The 15,752-nt window shown below is 36.0% G+C and overlaps 1 protein-coding gene across 1 annotated transcript in view; it reads right to left on the bottom strand.

Annotated features, from left to right (window-relative positions):
- TMEM161B (transmembrane protein 161B) overlaps positions 1-15,752 on the bottom strand; it is a 68,071-nt gene that overhangs the window by 40,831 nt on the left and 11,488 nt on the right. Inside the window, exon 2 of the mRNA XM_080804957.1 lies at positions 4,253-4,356. Coding sequence (XP_080661083.1) covers positions 4,253-4,356 — 104 coding nt within the window. The remainder of the gene's footprint in view (positions 1-4,252; positions 4,357-15,752) is intronic.

The following is a 15,752-nucleotide window of genomic DNA, read 5'->3' as shown; positions in this document are numbered from 1 at the left end:
GAACAGTGAGAGCAGTAGACTCCTCACAGTTGCTTTTCAAGGTTAGTAATAGATGCTCACAGGTTACAGAAGAAGAGATTTTGTTACCTAAGTTCTTGTTAAAGCAGAATCCCGTCAACAAAATCTGACAGTCACATAAAAAGGCATGTACAAAAGGAGAACTAATAACATTTTTGAGAAGAAAAATATTTTTCTAGTAAAGAAAACTGGAAGAATGGAATACAAAATATTTATTATTTAGTAATGTGGTATAACTTTAATTTCAAATAGTGAGGTGAGAGGTATAATTTGAACAGATGATATTTTTTAAACTCTACTTCACACTAAGCACATCTATGGTCATCAAACTCAATGTTGAGGTGCCTTTTCATTCAAAATAAAAGGTGGCTATGCAGTCATAGAAAAGCCAGAATATAATAAGCAAAGACAAATAATACACCAACTACATATAACCTAGAGGACAGCTTATACACGGCCAAGTACCACTAGGAACAGAAGGTAGAAAAAAAAAATCTTCAATAAATTACTCTGTTAACTGCCAAAAGAAGTCACAGCAATTGTAGAAAAATTCACCACCACCAAATTCCAAACTCTGTTCAAGGACGTCAGTTCCAGGACAGTATCTAGAGTTGATGAGCAGCCATACATTAAATAAATACTATACTGTGAACTGAACTTCATGATAAGAAGCCTACCTACATCTATTTCATTTACTCATGAATATGAGTAAAGTTAAAACTTGTTTTCTCATCTATAAACACATCACCTGCAGCAGAGAAGGGCCAGACACCAATCTTGCTTTTACTCTCTAGGTACAATGACAACTGAATTCCCACATTCCCTTGCACTTTGGCCTGGAGTCACAGGGCCCCAGTCTATGCAATGTAGGCAGAACTGATAGATCGATTTCTAAGCTTGGCCCCTTGAATCACCTGAAAGATCCACAGTCTACTTCCTTTAGCTGCCAAGTGACACAGCATCTGTAACACAAGATTCCAAGGTAGCAGGAAGAACAAAAGAGCCAACAAGTCTGAAAAAGCGTGGACTCCCTAAGTCACCACTTTAAGAACAGCTGAATCCTTAAGATATCATTTCATGACCTGGAGAGCTGCCCAATCCCTTCCTGAATCTCCCATCTGACCCTGATTCCCACCTAGGCAAATGGAATGAGAAACTAAGTTCAGACACTGAGATTCCTGAGGCCTTAACATATCCCAAACACATCCCCTCTCCTACCTAATTCAGTGTACAGATCCAAATGGGATAACAGACAATAAAAATTTTTATCATATTAAGTTTTATAATAGTGTAAAAGCAATATTAACTAAGCCAGGTTAACAACTAGTTTAAAAAAAAAAAAACTAGAGATATACAACACTAACAGCAATACATATTATTTAACAAGAGCTAGGAAACTAGTTAATTTTTTTATATTAAAAATAAACAAGCTGCTGGGGTGCCTGGATGGCTCAGTCACTGGGTGTCTGCCTTTGGCTCAGGTCATGATTCCAGGGACCTGGGATCGAGCCCCACATCGGGCTCCCCACTCAGTGGGGAGCCTGCTTCCCCCTCTCCCACTCCGTCTGCTTGTATTCCCTTTCTCGCTGTGTCTCTATCAAATAAATAAATAAAACCTTTTAAAAAAATAAAAAATAAAAAATAAAAAATAAATCAATAAGCTGCTAATATAAAAGCAAAACTGTTTATTCCTTCAAGGTATGACTTCTTCAAGTAAATGGCGGGAGGCTTAATCATTAAGTAAACATAATAAAATCCAATGGCACTTTAAACCTTCCATTCCAAAAAGACACAGACTGATGAGAGATATGGACATAAATTTATGACACAAAAAGACAAGCCATAACTTTTCAGAAAAATGTTTATTTACAATATGAAGATATGATACTAGTGGAACAAATATTAGGACAATAGAAACAGAACCTAAAAACATGTCTCTTCTGTCATACTCATGATTAAGCTATCATGGAATCCACACATCTATTCACTTGAATAGTCCTATTCAATAGTTCCATTCAATATAGTCACTCCCAAGCCATGAGCCTCACCCCTTAAATTCCTTTAGACATTTTACAGATGATAAAGAATGCCCTCAGATCTTTCTCTTTCTTAAACTCAACAGCATCGTATGATTTGAAACACAAATGATCACTTCTGATCAATATTTTTACATGAGCAATTCAGAAGGCATTTTAAATTTTATTAATATTAAAACAGTATAATTTCATAACATAAAAGGGAGATATAACAATAATTATGCCAAAAGGATAAAATCAATGATCATATTCAACAGGTTGGTAACAACATTTAGCAATCTGACTTCATGACCTAAAAATTTCAGGATTAACATTAAAGAAAGACAGATGATCTTAAAAACACAAAATAAAACAGGAAATGAAATTAATTATGGCAGAAAAGTTAACTATTACTAGAAAATTCTGATTGCTTTCCCTAGAACCTGATTTGGAATTTGAAACAGCACTAATTAACACTAAAGTTAATCTGTTCACAAAAGCAAATCAGGATCACAAAAAATTACCAAATTTATGTTTATATTTAGGGCTGAACTCCCCCCTCAAATTAGTAGTATGTATATTTATTAAACAGTCTTATCAAAAAAGTAAAGATTTTAATTATAATATGTAATTCTAATATTAACAAAGAGAAAAGAATTAAGTTTTCAATCTCTGAAGTTTTAGTTTTTACTGGTGAATGTAAGTTTTATAAACAAATGGAAAGCAGATAATGTAAGAACATGGAAATTGAAACAAGTCTGCCCAGATCTTTAGAGTCAGTAAGAGATGTGGAAGTCTCACTGGAGACTCATCATAGTCTATAAAACATGAAATTCTCAGTAGAAAACAAGTTATTACCTTAACATATTTTTTATCTAGTTCATTAATTCAGATCCCATTTATTTAGAATGAATGATAATTTGCCTGGCTGATATTTATCTTTTCATGATTTATTTGGTCAGCAAAAAAGTAAACAAGGCTACATATAGGGCACAAGAGTACACAGTTAAAAACTAGTTGCAGGTGACTGATTTTTCTCTTATAAATAACTCTTGATAGAGGTTTCACCTTCACTGAAACTTTAGTCACTATTTACTTTGCTAATGAAACATGTTTTTAAGCAGCTGTTCTCTCTTATTCCGTGTGTGTGTGGTCAAAAAAAATTTAAGCAGTCCAAATAATATTTTTCTATATTTAAACAATATGAAAGTGGTCAAAAAAAATTTAAGCAGTCCAAATAATATTTTTCTATATTTAAACAATATGAAAAAAGTATGAAGCATAAAGAATATTAAACTAGAAAACAAATTCTAATGGAAATTTAAGCTCTGTGGATAGAATGGCCTTGAACTAATAATAAAGGCTTATTATTTGTCTTGCAGTGTATGAAATCATTAGGAGAATAAGAGCTATCCATTGTTTTATAAGTCCGAAAGGTCTAAACAAAAGAAAATGGACCTACAAATTAGTAAACAGAATTTGGTTATTTACTGGGATGAATAATTAGAATAAAACTATAGACATGGTACCAAATCTGTAACTTCCCTTTCATAATTGCACAGGATTCTGACAAGTAGTTCTATATGCAATTTTCCGGCATTTATGTCATAGCTCCTAAATTCAACATCTTTACTTTCAATTTTATTGTACAAATATCAGCAAGGAAACTTAGCTCCTTTGTGGAAGGACTGGGAATAGTAGTAAGCTTATAGTGCAGTAGACACAATTAAAACCATAAAAAGTAACTTTGCTCTCTCCTTGTCAAGTCAAAGTTTAAAATTCTGTGCAATAGAACAAAGAACCCCTAATTCTTATAATAAGCTCTCAACTGAGTCACCAATAATAGAACACATACTCTCGGTCATTTTTTCCAGCAACAGTGAAAATACTTAAACACTTCAATTTATAGTCTCATCCTCTTGTTGGTCAATGTTTTAAGAAGGTAACTACAGAAAAGTTATTTGGTATTTTCATTGGCCATGGACAAAAGTGGACAGGAGGGAGGAGTGAATTCTTCACCATGATCCAATCACCTTTATACTAACAAAATAAAGTATCAGTATCTCAAGTAAGAAAAAGAAGGAAGCTAAATTCTTCTCGTAACGTTCCTTTTGTCATGTTTTTAAAAAAATAGGAATTCATACTTAATTGAACTGACTTCTGGGAAGTCAATCAGCCTGAGATTTGAAAGTGACACAATCAGCCTTTCTTTGCCTTACCTGCCATTACAGAGTAGCCATCGGGCAAGAGAATAGTGAGGTATAATCTTCTGCATGACACTGGCCATCACCATGGTAACGACCAGCTGTATACCTATCACACCCTGTATAAAACAAACAAAACAAGTTTAATAAAGAATGAATTTAAATTTGACGACAGTGGTGGAAACCTTTCTATACATTCTGAAAATTCTACCTTAAAAAAACATGAGTTTACTAATAAAATACGTATTATTCTGGCATTTAAACATTCAAGGCCACATGTTTAAACTTAAGACATCTTATCTCAATAATCCTGTACAAATTACCCAAGGATAACATCTATGTTAATAAAAGTTAAATGAGTTAGCATGCACATTTAAAATTAATTTCCAAAAAACTTTTCTCCTTTATTTAAGGGTATCAAAATGTGACTGTTTTCATCTTTCTCCAAATTTACTCTATTCAACACATTTAAAACACTAGTTTGGCAAGCTTTAAAAGGAGTATGCCCTACCTTTTACTTCTAAATTAGTACTGACAATTAAGTGAATAAGCAAATGATTAAAAACATTAACTACAGTAAATGTGATGACAGAATCGGCCTGAAAGTCACTAGAAAAAAAATATTCACTCATGATGTCATCACCAACTTTCAATGGGTAGGCCTTCAACAATGTCCAAAAACCTCCTTTCATTTACTTTCATTAATCCCTGCCTGTTCTCAACTAACTAACTCTGCCCACTCCTTATACCTCCAATCTCCCTCTAACTCTCCACTCAGTAGAGGACATCTTGAACTTCACAAAGAAAATATGTATCACTGGGGCACATGGGTGGTTCAGTCAGGGAAGCATCAGACTCTTGATTTCGTCTCAGGTCATGATCTCAGGGTTGTGAGATCGAGCCCCATGTGGGGCTCCCTGCTCAGCAGGGAGTCTGCCCAAGATTCTCTCTTCCCCTCTGACCCTCCCACCCCACTCTCAAATAAATAAATCTTAAAAAAAAAAGAAAGAAAGAAAGAAAGAAAGAAAGAAAGAAAAGAAACATCATCAAATGGGAACTCTCACTTGCTACCAACAAGCTCACAATCACTTGTATCTACACCCATCTTTTCCTGCACCCTCTAGAAATAATGGAACATCTTCTATACATATCCCTGCATCTGTGCTTCAGAGTCTATCCTCTTGAGTTTCAGGAACCTCAATTACTGAATAGTTTACTTACTATATTTTCTTTAATCTCTTCTGTATCTGAATCCCTCCTACCAGCATTGTAGCATCTGTATGTCTCTCTCATCTTTCTGCAATAAAACAGTAATTTTCCCTCATTCTATAGCCCTCTTCCTTCATACTCACAGCTACTTGACAAAAGACTTGTTTTCACTATTTCTATGTTCTTATGCCCCCACACAGTTCCTATGTGCTTCAGCCCATTCCACTGAAACATCTACCATCAAGATGACTTCATCTTGCAAAATTACCTTTCCTTATTTTAAATCACAGCAGTATCCCACAACGTCTACCACATGCCTTGCTTTACTCACAGCATGACAAACAATTCTTCATACTCCTCTTTGCTAGCTTTTTCCTCTATCCAAGCAGTCCAAAAATAAAGTTGAATTCCTACCTCAAACCTATTATACCAAAAGAGTCCGTAGAAAATATAAAAGTGTTTAAAAAGAAGCAGTACAGTGTACAGGCTTAAGAACACGGATTCTAGACCCAAGCTGCCTGGGAAAGAATCAGCCATCTACTACTTGCATGACTTTTCACAAGTTACTTAAACATTTTGTACTTCTATTATGTCTCCTATAAAATAAAGCTACTAATTCAACCTACCTAACATGGTTAGGGATTATGCCTAACACAGAGTAAGCTCAGTATGTATTAGTACTGTTTGTTGTTAATGTCACTGTTATTACTACTATTGTAGAATAACTCTTTTAAAGTTTTTATTTTAATTCTGTAAGACAACTTTTTAAATTTCAAGACAGGGAATATCATAAAATGACAAGTCTCCTAAGTGATAAAAGACCAAAAAGTTGAAAAAAATCACACTTCATTAATTATAACAAACTGTTCGACTGACTGTTTATCACTGTAATAAATGTACTACTGTGGAGTGAACCAGTGATGGGGGAAACCATTGGGGGGGTGGTTAAACATGTACAAGGAAAGGGTATACAGGAACTCTCTTATACTTTCCATTAATTTTGCTGTGAACCAAAAACTGCTTTAAAAAATAAACTTCCTTAATTAAAAAAATCAAATTTCTGTAATAGAGAACAATATAATGTCAAATGACTAACTGGGAAAGGCATTTGTAACTCACATCACAAAGGGATTACTTCCTTATATTATAAATAGAGTTCTCATGAATCAACTACAGTAGTGCCCCCCTCCCCCACCCACCCCCCCATTCTGCGGGAGATGTTCCAAGACCCCCTTTGAATATCTAAAACCTTGGATAGTATCAAATCCTATATACACAATGTTTTTTTTCCTTTGAGCTTTTTCTTTTTAAAAAAATTTAAGCTTAATTAATATATAATGTAGTATTGGCTTAAGAGGTAGTTTAGTGAGTCATTGGTCTTATATAACACCCAGTGCTCATCACATCACATGTCCTCCTTAATGTCCATCACCCACTTTCCCCATCCCTCCACCTCCCTCCCCTCCAGCAACCCTCAGTTGTTTCCTATGATTAAGTCTCTTATGGTTTGTCTCCCTCTCTGATTTTGTCTTTATTTTTCCTCTCTTCCCCTATGCTGCTGTTTTTTCTTAAACTCCACATATGAGATCACGTAATTGTCTTTCTGACTGATGTATTTCACTTAGCATAATACCCTCTAGTTCCATCCACGTCATTGCAAATGGCAAGATCTGATTTTTTTGTTGGCTGAGTAGTATTCCATTGTACGTGTATGTTACATCTTCTTTATCTGTTCATCCGTTGATGGACATCTGGGCTCTTTCCATAGTTTGGCTACTGTGGACACTGCTGCTATAAACACGGGGGTGTACATGCCCCTTCAGATCACTACATTTGTATCTTTGGGGTAAATATCTAGTAGTGTGATTGCTGGGTCGCAGGGTAGCTCTATTTTCAACTTTCTGAGGAACCTCCATACTGTTTTCCACCGTGTGTGCACCAGCTTGCATTCCCACTAACAGTGTAAAAGGGGAACCCTTTTTCCATGTCCTCACCAACATCTGTTGTTTCCTGACTTGTTAATTTTAGCTATTGTGACTGGCGTAAGGTGGTATCTCATTGTGGTTTTGATTTGTATTTCCCTCACGGTTAGTGATGTTGAACATTTTCTCACACACGGTGTCTTTTTCTATACATACATACCTACAATAAAGTTTAATTAATAAATTAGGTTCAATAAAGATTAAGAATTGTTAATAACAAAATAGAACAATTAAAATGACATACTGTAATATAAGTTAAATGAATGTGTTTTCTGTCAGAAGATATCTTATTATTCTATAGTCATCCTACGTGATTAGATGAAATGAGATGAATGTCCCAGGCATTGTGACACAGTATTAGGTTACTACTGACCTTCTGTTGGTATGTCAGAAGGAGAACCATCTGCTTCCAGACCATGGTTGACAGCAGGTAACTGAAACCATGGAAAGGAAAACCAAGGATGGTAGGCTGGGAGAGGGGGATGGCGGGTAACTACTATACTAAAAGACCAAATGCCTAATTAAAAAATGAGGAAAAAACATGAACAGACAGTTCTCCAAAAAAAAAAAAAAAAAAAAAGTAAAAATGGCTCTTAAACAGGACTGCTTTTAAAATGCTTTTGAAACCTGCCTCAACCCTGGTTTTTACTGTGGATATTTTACTGCCTTAAATTCTACCAATTGGGTTAAAGTTCAGACCACTTTTATATTCACCTAACATCAAAGGTTACATTTTTACCTTTCTACTTTCACATTTCCTATCACTTGAATTTACTATCCTATTTTCTGTGCAGTTTGTGATAGAAGTTCTGCAATCTCCATACAATGAATGCCATTACAAAGAACTCTCTCAGGCAGAACAAGGCCAAGAAATATATTAACGAGTATGTCAGAAGGGTGGTCTATTTGAGATTATAGATGGAAAAGCAGAAGATAAGTTTTTAGTCAGGAAAGTTTTGTGGACAAAGTGAATCTCAGTCTAGTCTTTAAAGCAATAAGTGATAGTAACACAGAATCTTCAAGGTCATCTTGTATCATCTCTCACCAACATATACACCAATTTATTAGAGTGTAAGCTCTTTAATAGCAGAAATCATATCTTACAGGCATTAAACAGCATTTCAGAAAGACCAATATGGAAAATATATATGAAAATATATATGATGGAATGTGATGAATTGGGGAAGAACAGAGATTTTGTTCAACTCTCTCCTCTTATTCCAAATCACTAAGCAAGATACCACTGACAGACACAGTATGGAAGATGTAAATCACATGAAGGTAAAAAACAAAAATCAGCAAACTGGTTTGATTAAAATTAGGAATATCAACTAGGTTTTTACAATGACCCAGACCAGATATAATGAACCTTTAAATTACAGTGGTTATCGGGCGCCTGGGTGGCTCAGTCAGTTAAGTGTCTGCCTTCGGCTCAGGTCATGATCCCAGAGTCGTGGGATAGAGCCCACCTTGGGCATCCTGCTCAGTGGGGAGCCTGCTTCTTCCTTTCCCTCCCCGTGCCGCTCCCAGGACCCTGGGATCATGACCTGAGCTAAAGACAGCCACTTAACCAACTGAGCCACCCAGGTGCCCCAAATATTTCTAATTTTTAATTAGTGAAAATGATGAAATAAATCTGACCATAAACAACCATATATTTCAGAACAGAAAACTGTTAAAACTGTGCAGAGATGTATTGAGGCTACAAAGTCCATCATGGCTGAAGACTCAAACACAGCCATATGGATCAGTGATTCAAGTAGCCTTAATGCTTTTATTAATGTATCAAAACAATAACTTGACCAAAGAGATGGTTTCAGTCTAAATTCACTGCCCCTAGGCCCTGATTATCTTGATAACTAGAACTGGGAAATAGCTCTTTTTTTTTCTAAGATTTTATTTATTTATTTGACAGAGATCACAAGTAGGCAGAGAGGCAGGCAGAGAGAGGAGGAAGCAGGCTCCCTGCTGAGGAGAGAGCCCATGCGGGGCTCGATCTCATGACCCTGAGATCATGACCTGAGCTGAAGGCAAAGGCTTTAACCCACTGAGCCACCCAGGTGCCCCTAGGAAATAGCTCTTAAGCACCAAAAAAAGGTGAAACATTAGGGCAACTTAGGTTTCAACCTTTCCATATCAATTAATCTGAGGCCATGAAGAGCAAGACAAAGTTATTTGCCTTTAAGTCTCTAGAAGAACAATCATTTCGGTTTTTGTCAGTAATCATTTCTTGGTTAAGTTAAAAAAAAGTTCTTACCAAGAAAGATTAAACAATCTTCCAAGAAATAAAATATATCAGATATCAACATTTTATCTTACTTATCAATATTGAAAATAAAACTCCCAAATCTTAAAAATAAGTGCTACAATCTTAAAATTCAAACTTGGAATATTGTATCAAATTCAGTGGAGCTGACATATTGTTTTGCTTCATTGAACTAGCTCTCTTGCTGACAGACTGACTGAAACAAAGCACACACTGTTTACCATTAGAAGGCATATTTCCATTTATACTTGGGACTCTGACCAGCCCAAATGATTTTAAGTATAATCTCCCTGAATAAGTTAGAAGGGAGAAAAAGGAAAGAGGATATTACCTGTACAGGCTGCTTTTAGGCAACAGGCTTGAGCAATGGAAACCTGAGTGAGGCAAAAGGGCCCAGAAAGACCATGGAGCTGAATGCGAACAAGCTCATTAAGCACCCATCTCAAAATAACTGCAACCCCTAACTGACCAATTACAACCAAGCACAGTTCCCAAGATTACCAAAAGAGCAGAAAATTCCACGCCCTCATACTTCCTTAGTTTACCCAATAAATGCTGCCCCTCACCACAGCCTAGTTGCAGACAGTCTCTGCTCTGCTGTCCTGCCCACTGCTCTGCCTTAGGTGAATTCTTTTAGAACCTGTGCTGCTGGCCCCCACCCAATCTGAACATCCCAAATTTGGCGGCCCTGCCAATCGACTGGAGTGCCCCACATTACCTAATGACCTTCCTATTTTTTAGTCTCTTGACTATTTACAATTTAGTGATAGCTAAACGTTTTTAGACTTAAGGACGCTCAAATAATTTAAAGGTATAAGTTTTATTTCAACCTAGATTTACATAAAACGTAGAATTCACATGTTGAGCACTTAAACAAACCATCACTGAACAATTTACAAATGAGGAAATCAGGGTTCAAACAACGAAGATCAAAGTTATAGACTTATCCAAAACCCAGACCCTTAATTTCCAACCTAATGCTTTTTCCACTAAATCAATTCAGTGCATTTGATTAACATTTGATGAGCAACGAATTTGATGATCATTAAATCACTCACACACAATAGGGAGAAATAATACAGTTCCTGCCACCAATGAGCACCCAGGGAACCAGGAGAGTAAATGCATCATTATGATACAAAGTGATGAGAGGACAGGCACAAGATTCTGAGAACACAGCAAAATGAGAGAGAGAGAGAGAGAAAAAAAAAAAAAAAATAAGGGGAAAAAAGCTGTGAAAGGACATTCTGGAAGGTAAAACAAAAGAATTTAATCTGAAGGCTATAGAAAACCCATGAAAAGTAGTATCATCAGATCATTATTTAAGAAAAATCACTCTGAACAGCATGTAAAGAATGGATGAGGGATAAGCCAGCAGCACTAAGACAGCTAAGATCAGGAAAGGAAGAGCTGTACTAAAGGTAGTAGCAGTACTATGGGTATAGTGTCTTTTACTTCTGTGCTAAGAGCTATATATCATGTGACAAATGAGTTAGGGTCTCACTCAAACAATGCTAAAAATCATGTAAGTCTAACTCATATTACTATAGAAATTATTTATATCTATATATAATAAAAGTAAACAAAAATTTAATTTACAAGTATAGGCTGTCTGCTTAACATACGTCCAATATCCTGCTGGCTGTTATCAGCAACTTGGCAGAGTAACTTTTTGTTTCACTATTATATCCCAAATACTTAGCAAAATGACACTTAGAATAGTTCAAGGCATGAAACAGAGCATTTGATATTTGTTGAATGACTGAATGAAAGGGATCACTACAGAAGAATCAGTCTTAACAGAACTTAAAATCCAAGATTATCATACTAGGTAACAAAAATTATGTTAAGGAAATATTACAGAATAAAATTGCATAGTACTATGAACAAAAGTAATAAAAATTGAAAAAACTGAATATGAAAGCTTCGAATAGATGAAACCTAACATGAAAATGGAAATCAGAGATGAAGAATAAAAGAAAGGGAATTCCAGGTTAAATGATAAATAGGAACACAGGGTAACCATGGGACAGTGAAAATTCTAGCTCAACCAAAGCAAACTTTAGTATCATATGGCAAAGAACTGTGAGCAATATGATGAAAACAAAATTTTACATTGCTGAGTCTTTATAATCAAGAGGACATATTTAGCTGAGATATTTAAAAAGATCACCTTGGAAGACTTTTAAGCAGAGGTACGAGGATGAAATAATGCAAATAATGTAAGAAAAATGAGATATAGCAATACATTCATCAATTAAAGAGAAAATCTAAGACTAAGGTAGAAGCAGTTGAAAGTAGGAAAAAAAAAAAGATAAAAGTATGTCAAAAGGAAACCAATCAGATTAACTTGGAGTGTGACTGAACATGAAGGAAAACAACGGTAGAATAAAAATGAGGAATATCTCTGGGGCACCTGGGTGGCTCAGTGGGTTAAAGCCTCTGCCTTCAGCTCAGGTCATGATCCCAGGGATCATGATCCCTGGGATGGAGCCCCACATCAGGCTCTCTGCTCCGCGGGGAGCCTGTTTCCTCCTCTCTCTCTGCCTGCCTCTCTGCCTACTTCTGATCTCTGTCTGTCAAATAAATAATTTTTTTTAAAAATGAGGAATATCTCAAAGACTATTTCAGGATGTTTTAGTCAGAGTGACTGATAGACTCCTACACCCACTGGGCAGGAAAACTGTAGACTGAAGGAAACTCAAATGGACCAACAAGTCTTAGGTAGGTCTCCCAAGTACAGCAACCTGGCTACATCCTCAGCTTCAGAAAACAAAGAAATACATGCTTTGCTGGTACAATCAATCTATATAAAACTGACTGACAATAATCAAGTTGTAACAATTTTATCAACTAATTTACAGTGAAACAAACTATCAAGGAAATCAGAAGTTCAAGTTCATTAAGTGTTCCACTGGATTACTGTCTTAATGATCCTTTGGAAGTCAAATTATAAGGAGGCTGCTTGGTGAGTAATAATTTAATTTTATTTTTTATTTAAAGATTTTATTTATTTACTTAGAAAGCAAACCCATGAGCGTTAAGTAGGGGAGGGGCAGCAGGAAGGGAGAAAGAATCCCAAACAGACCGCACTGAACACAAAAGCCCCAGCCTTGATCCCATGACCCCGATATCATTACCCAAGCCAGAATCAAGAGTTGGACACTCAGCCAACTGAGCTGTGAGGCTCCTCAAGGTGAGTAATGAATGATTTAGACCAAAGGGTAGCAGTGAGGGATAGCTCAGTCAGGAAGTGTTAAAGTTTAAAGAAATATAGAGAATAGCTAGAATGTGAAATAATCTCAACCCTTAATAGTTCTGGATAAATACATTCAATTCTGGCTATCGAAACTTCTAGATTTTCAATTGATAAAGTTGCATTCCGATTTACTCACTCTTTCCTTAAACAAAAACCTATCTAAAAGTCAGTCTATCTTTTGGTATGTAAATGGCACTGCTTTAGCTACAGTCTGATCTATCTTAGGTCTTGGAACCAATCCATATCTAAGTTCAAGGTGAAAAAACAACTCTTTCATCGTATCTTTCATAATTTTATCAAACTCTTAAAGTGTTAGGCACTCCTAACTGCTACCTACAAACTATATGTGATAAAGGTATGGTAGAGGTCAATGCCTGTGTTATGGGAGCACTCCAAGAAAAGCAGTGATTAAATCTAAATGGGAGCACTGGGAAAGACTGGTTCACAGAGGTGACATATGAAGTAGTCTTACAAGGTTAAAGATGTATCCCACTCTCACAGAGAAGTTAAAAAAAAAAAAAGTTCAGATATACCCACCTGTACAAAGAAAGTAAATGGCATGATCCCAAATAATGAGCAATTCCGTATGCTGTAGACTTTGATATGGATGGCACACAATGGACTTTTCTGCAGGTATTTAGAAGTAAGTCCATGATCTCAAGGCTAGAATGAACCAAGTCAAATATATTTTGGAAAGCCAAATGCCACTATGGTCGAAAATTAAAGCGAAGAGTTAAAAGTAACTGGGAGGAAAGAGGTAAATTAGAAGTCCTTTGAAATAGTCCAACACTATAAGAGCCTAAAGTAAAACAGCTTAAAAAACCAGAACAAAACCAGGGATGCCTGGCCGGCTCAGTCAGTAAGGTCAGTGAGTGCACAACTCCTGCACATACTGTTGTGAGTTTAAGCCCCACATTATACACTGACCTTACTAAAAAGGAAAAAAAAAAGCAAAACCAAAAACAAAAAAATTAAGATTTTTAGAGAAAAAAGGGAATTAGGCATAAGATTAGTAATTATCTCTGCAAAGACAGTATCATCAGTAAGTAAGGCTAAAACTTAAGGGATTATGTAGAGATAAAATGGAAAAAAAGAACACAATTATTTTCTGGAGAAACTGAGAAGAGGAAAATCTAATGGATATGAGAATAACTGACATACAAAAATATATAAAAATATATCTTCATAATGGGGAAAATACACATGCTGAAGGCAAAAGGGAAGGAACAAATGTTAAGGGGTGGTGGTGAGTATTCTAGAAAGAAGTGTGTGGGAATTTAATCACTTAAGAATCAGAAAAAGATGAAACCAAAGGTGTAAGCTGAAAAAACTTTGAGACCTTGTTCTACTGAAGAGAAACACAAATAGATACAGAGTTGTATTAAGTTTAAAAACCGAGTGGACAAAGTTTGAGAGACCTTGAAGAATAATCACACCAAGGTCAGGATCTTGACAATGTGACCGAGAAGAGATCTAGAAACTCAGGGAACAAAGGTCTGATGAACTTATACATGTGGATGACTGACAGACCCAAGCTGGTTTTTTAAAAATAATTACTCCTAATAGGGTCTTTGATAGGACTGAGGACTGTCTAGATTTAATCGAGATGGGAAATCCTTCCATCTAGCTGCCAATGCAGCTAAAAACAGCATAAAACAATCAAGAACAGGAAAGGAAAATCTTGCCCATAGGCCATTTCTAAAATCTTAGGGTTCATCACGTGGTCTACTCTGGCCTTTATCTGGTTTTATAATATAGCTCCAGCCCTTATAGATAGTGAACAGGTCTGGAAATAAGAAAAGGAAAACTTTGCGAATAAATAAAATGAAAATAACAGGGTGCCTGGGTGGCTTAGTCGTTTGGCATCTGCCTTTGGCTCAGGTGGTGATTGGGATGGAGCCCTGCCTGGGGCTTCCCGCTCTGCGGGAGGCCTGCTTCTCCCTCTGCCTCTCACCCTCTTGTGCTCCCTCTCTTCTGTGTCTCTGTCAAATAAAGAAATAAAATCTCAAAAAAAAAAAAAAAAAAGAAAATAACAAAAGGTTACTTAGCACCAGCAAAGAATTAGGATAAGGTTACCTACTGATTTAATATAAATTTATTAACCGAGTTACGTGAAATCATAGATACTTAATTGTTCTGACCTACAAAACAGCAATTTTATATATTTCAAAATAATACTACCAAAAATACTATATAAATGAGAAGGTGAAATGAGAGAAAGAAAACTGTAAAACACAATTATCAACAGCTCTGATCTGAATTCAAGCACATGGGTTTTCACATTTAATTGCTTACAGAATTTGTTTGGTGTGCTAGCATCACGTTTCATAGCACAAAATATTTTTTTGTAATTCTTTAAAGTAAAAAGTATGAGCAGAAATTTTTGCCATTTTCCAACTCAGAATAAGAAACTTAATGTACTGTAAGGTCAAAAATCAAAAACCCTCAATAAAATGCCTTGGTACATCCTAAATATCTTAATTAGACATACATGGTAGGAGAATGCATCAATTTGACCTAACTATATTCAGAAACAACAGTTCTAGACTTCTTGCATAAGATGATATAACGCATTCCTTAGGGACACCAGGGTGGCTCGGCTGGTTAGGCGACTGCCTTCGGCTCAGGTCATGATCCCAGAGTCCCAAAATCGAGTCCCGCATCAGGCTCCCAGCTCCGCGGGGAGTCTGCTTCTCCCTCTGACCTCCCCTCCCATGCTCTCTCTCAAATAAATAAAAACCTTAAAAATAAATAAATAAATAAAACCGTTCCTTGGAATTTGATTACATTTAGAAATAA

This window comes from Martes martes, assembly GCF_963455335.1.
Source record: "Martes martes genome assembly, chromosome: 5".
Lineage (NCBI taxonomy): Eukaryota > Metazoa > Chordata > Mammalia > Carnivora > Mustelidae > Martes > Martes martes.
The sequence above is the reverse complement of the archived record's forward strand: the minus strand, read 5'-3'. Positions and strand labels throughout refer to the sequence as shown.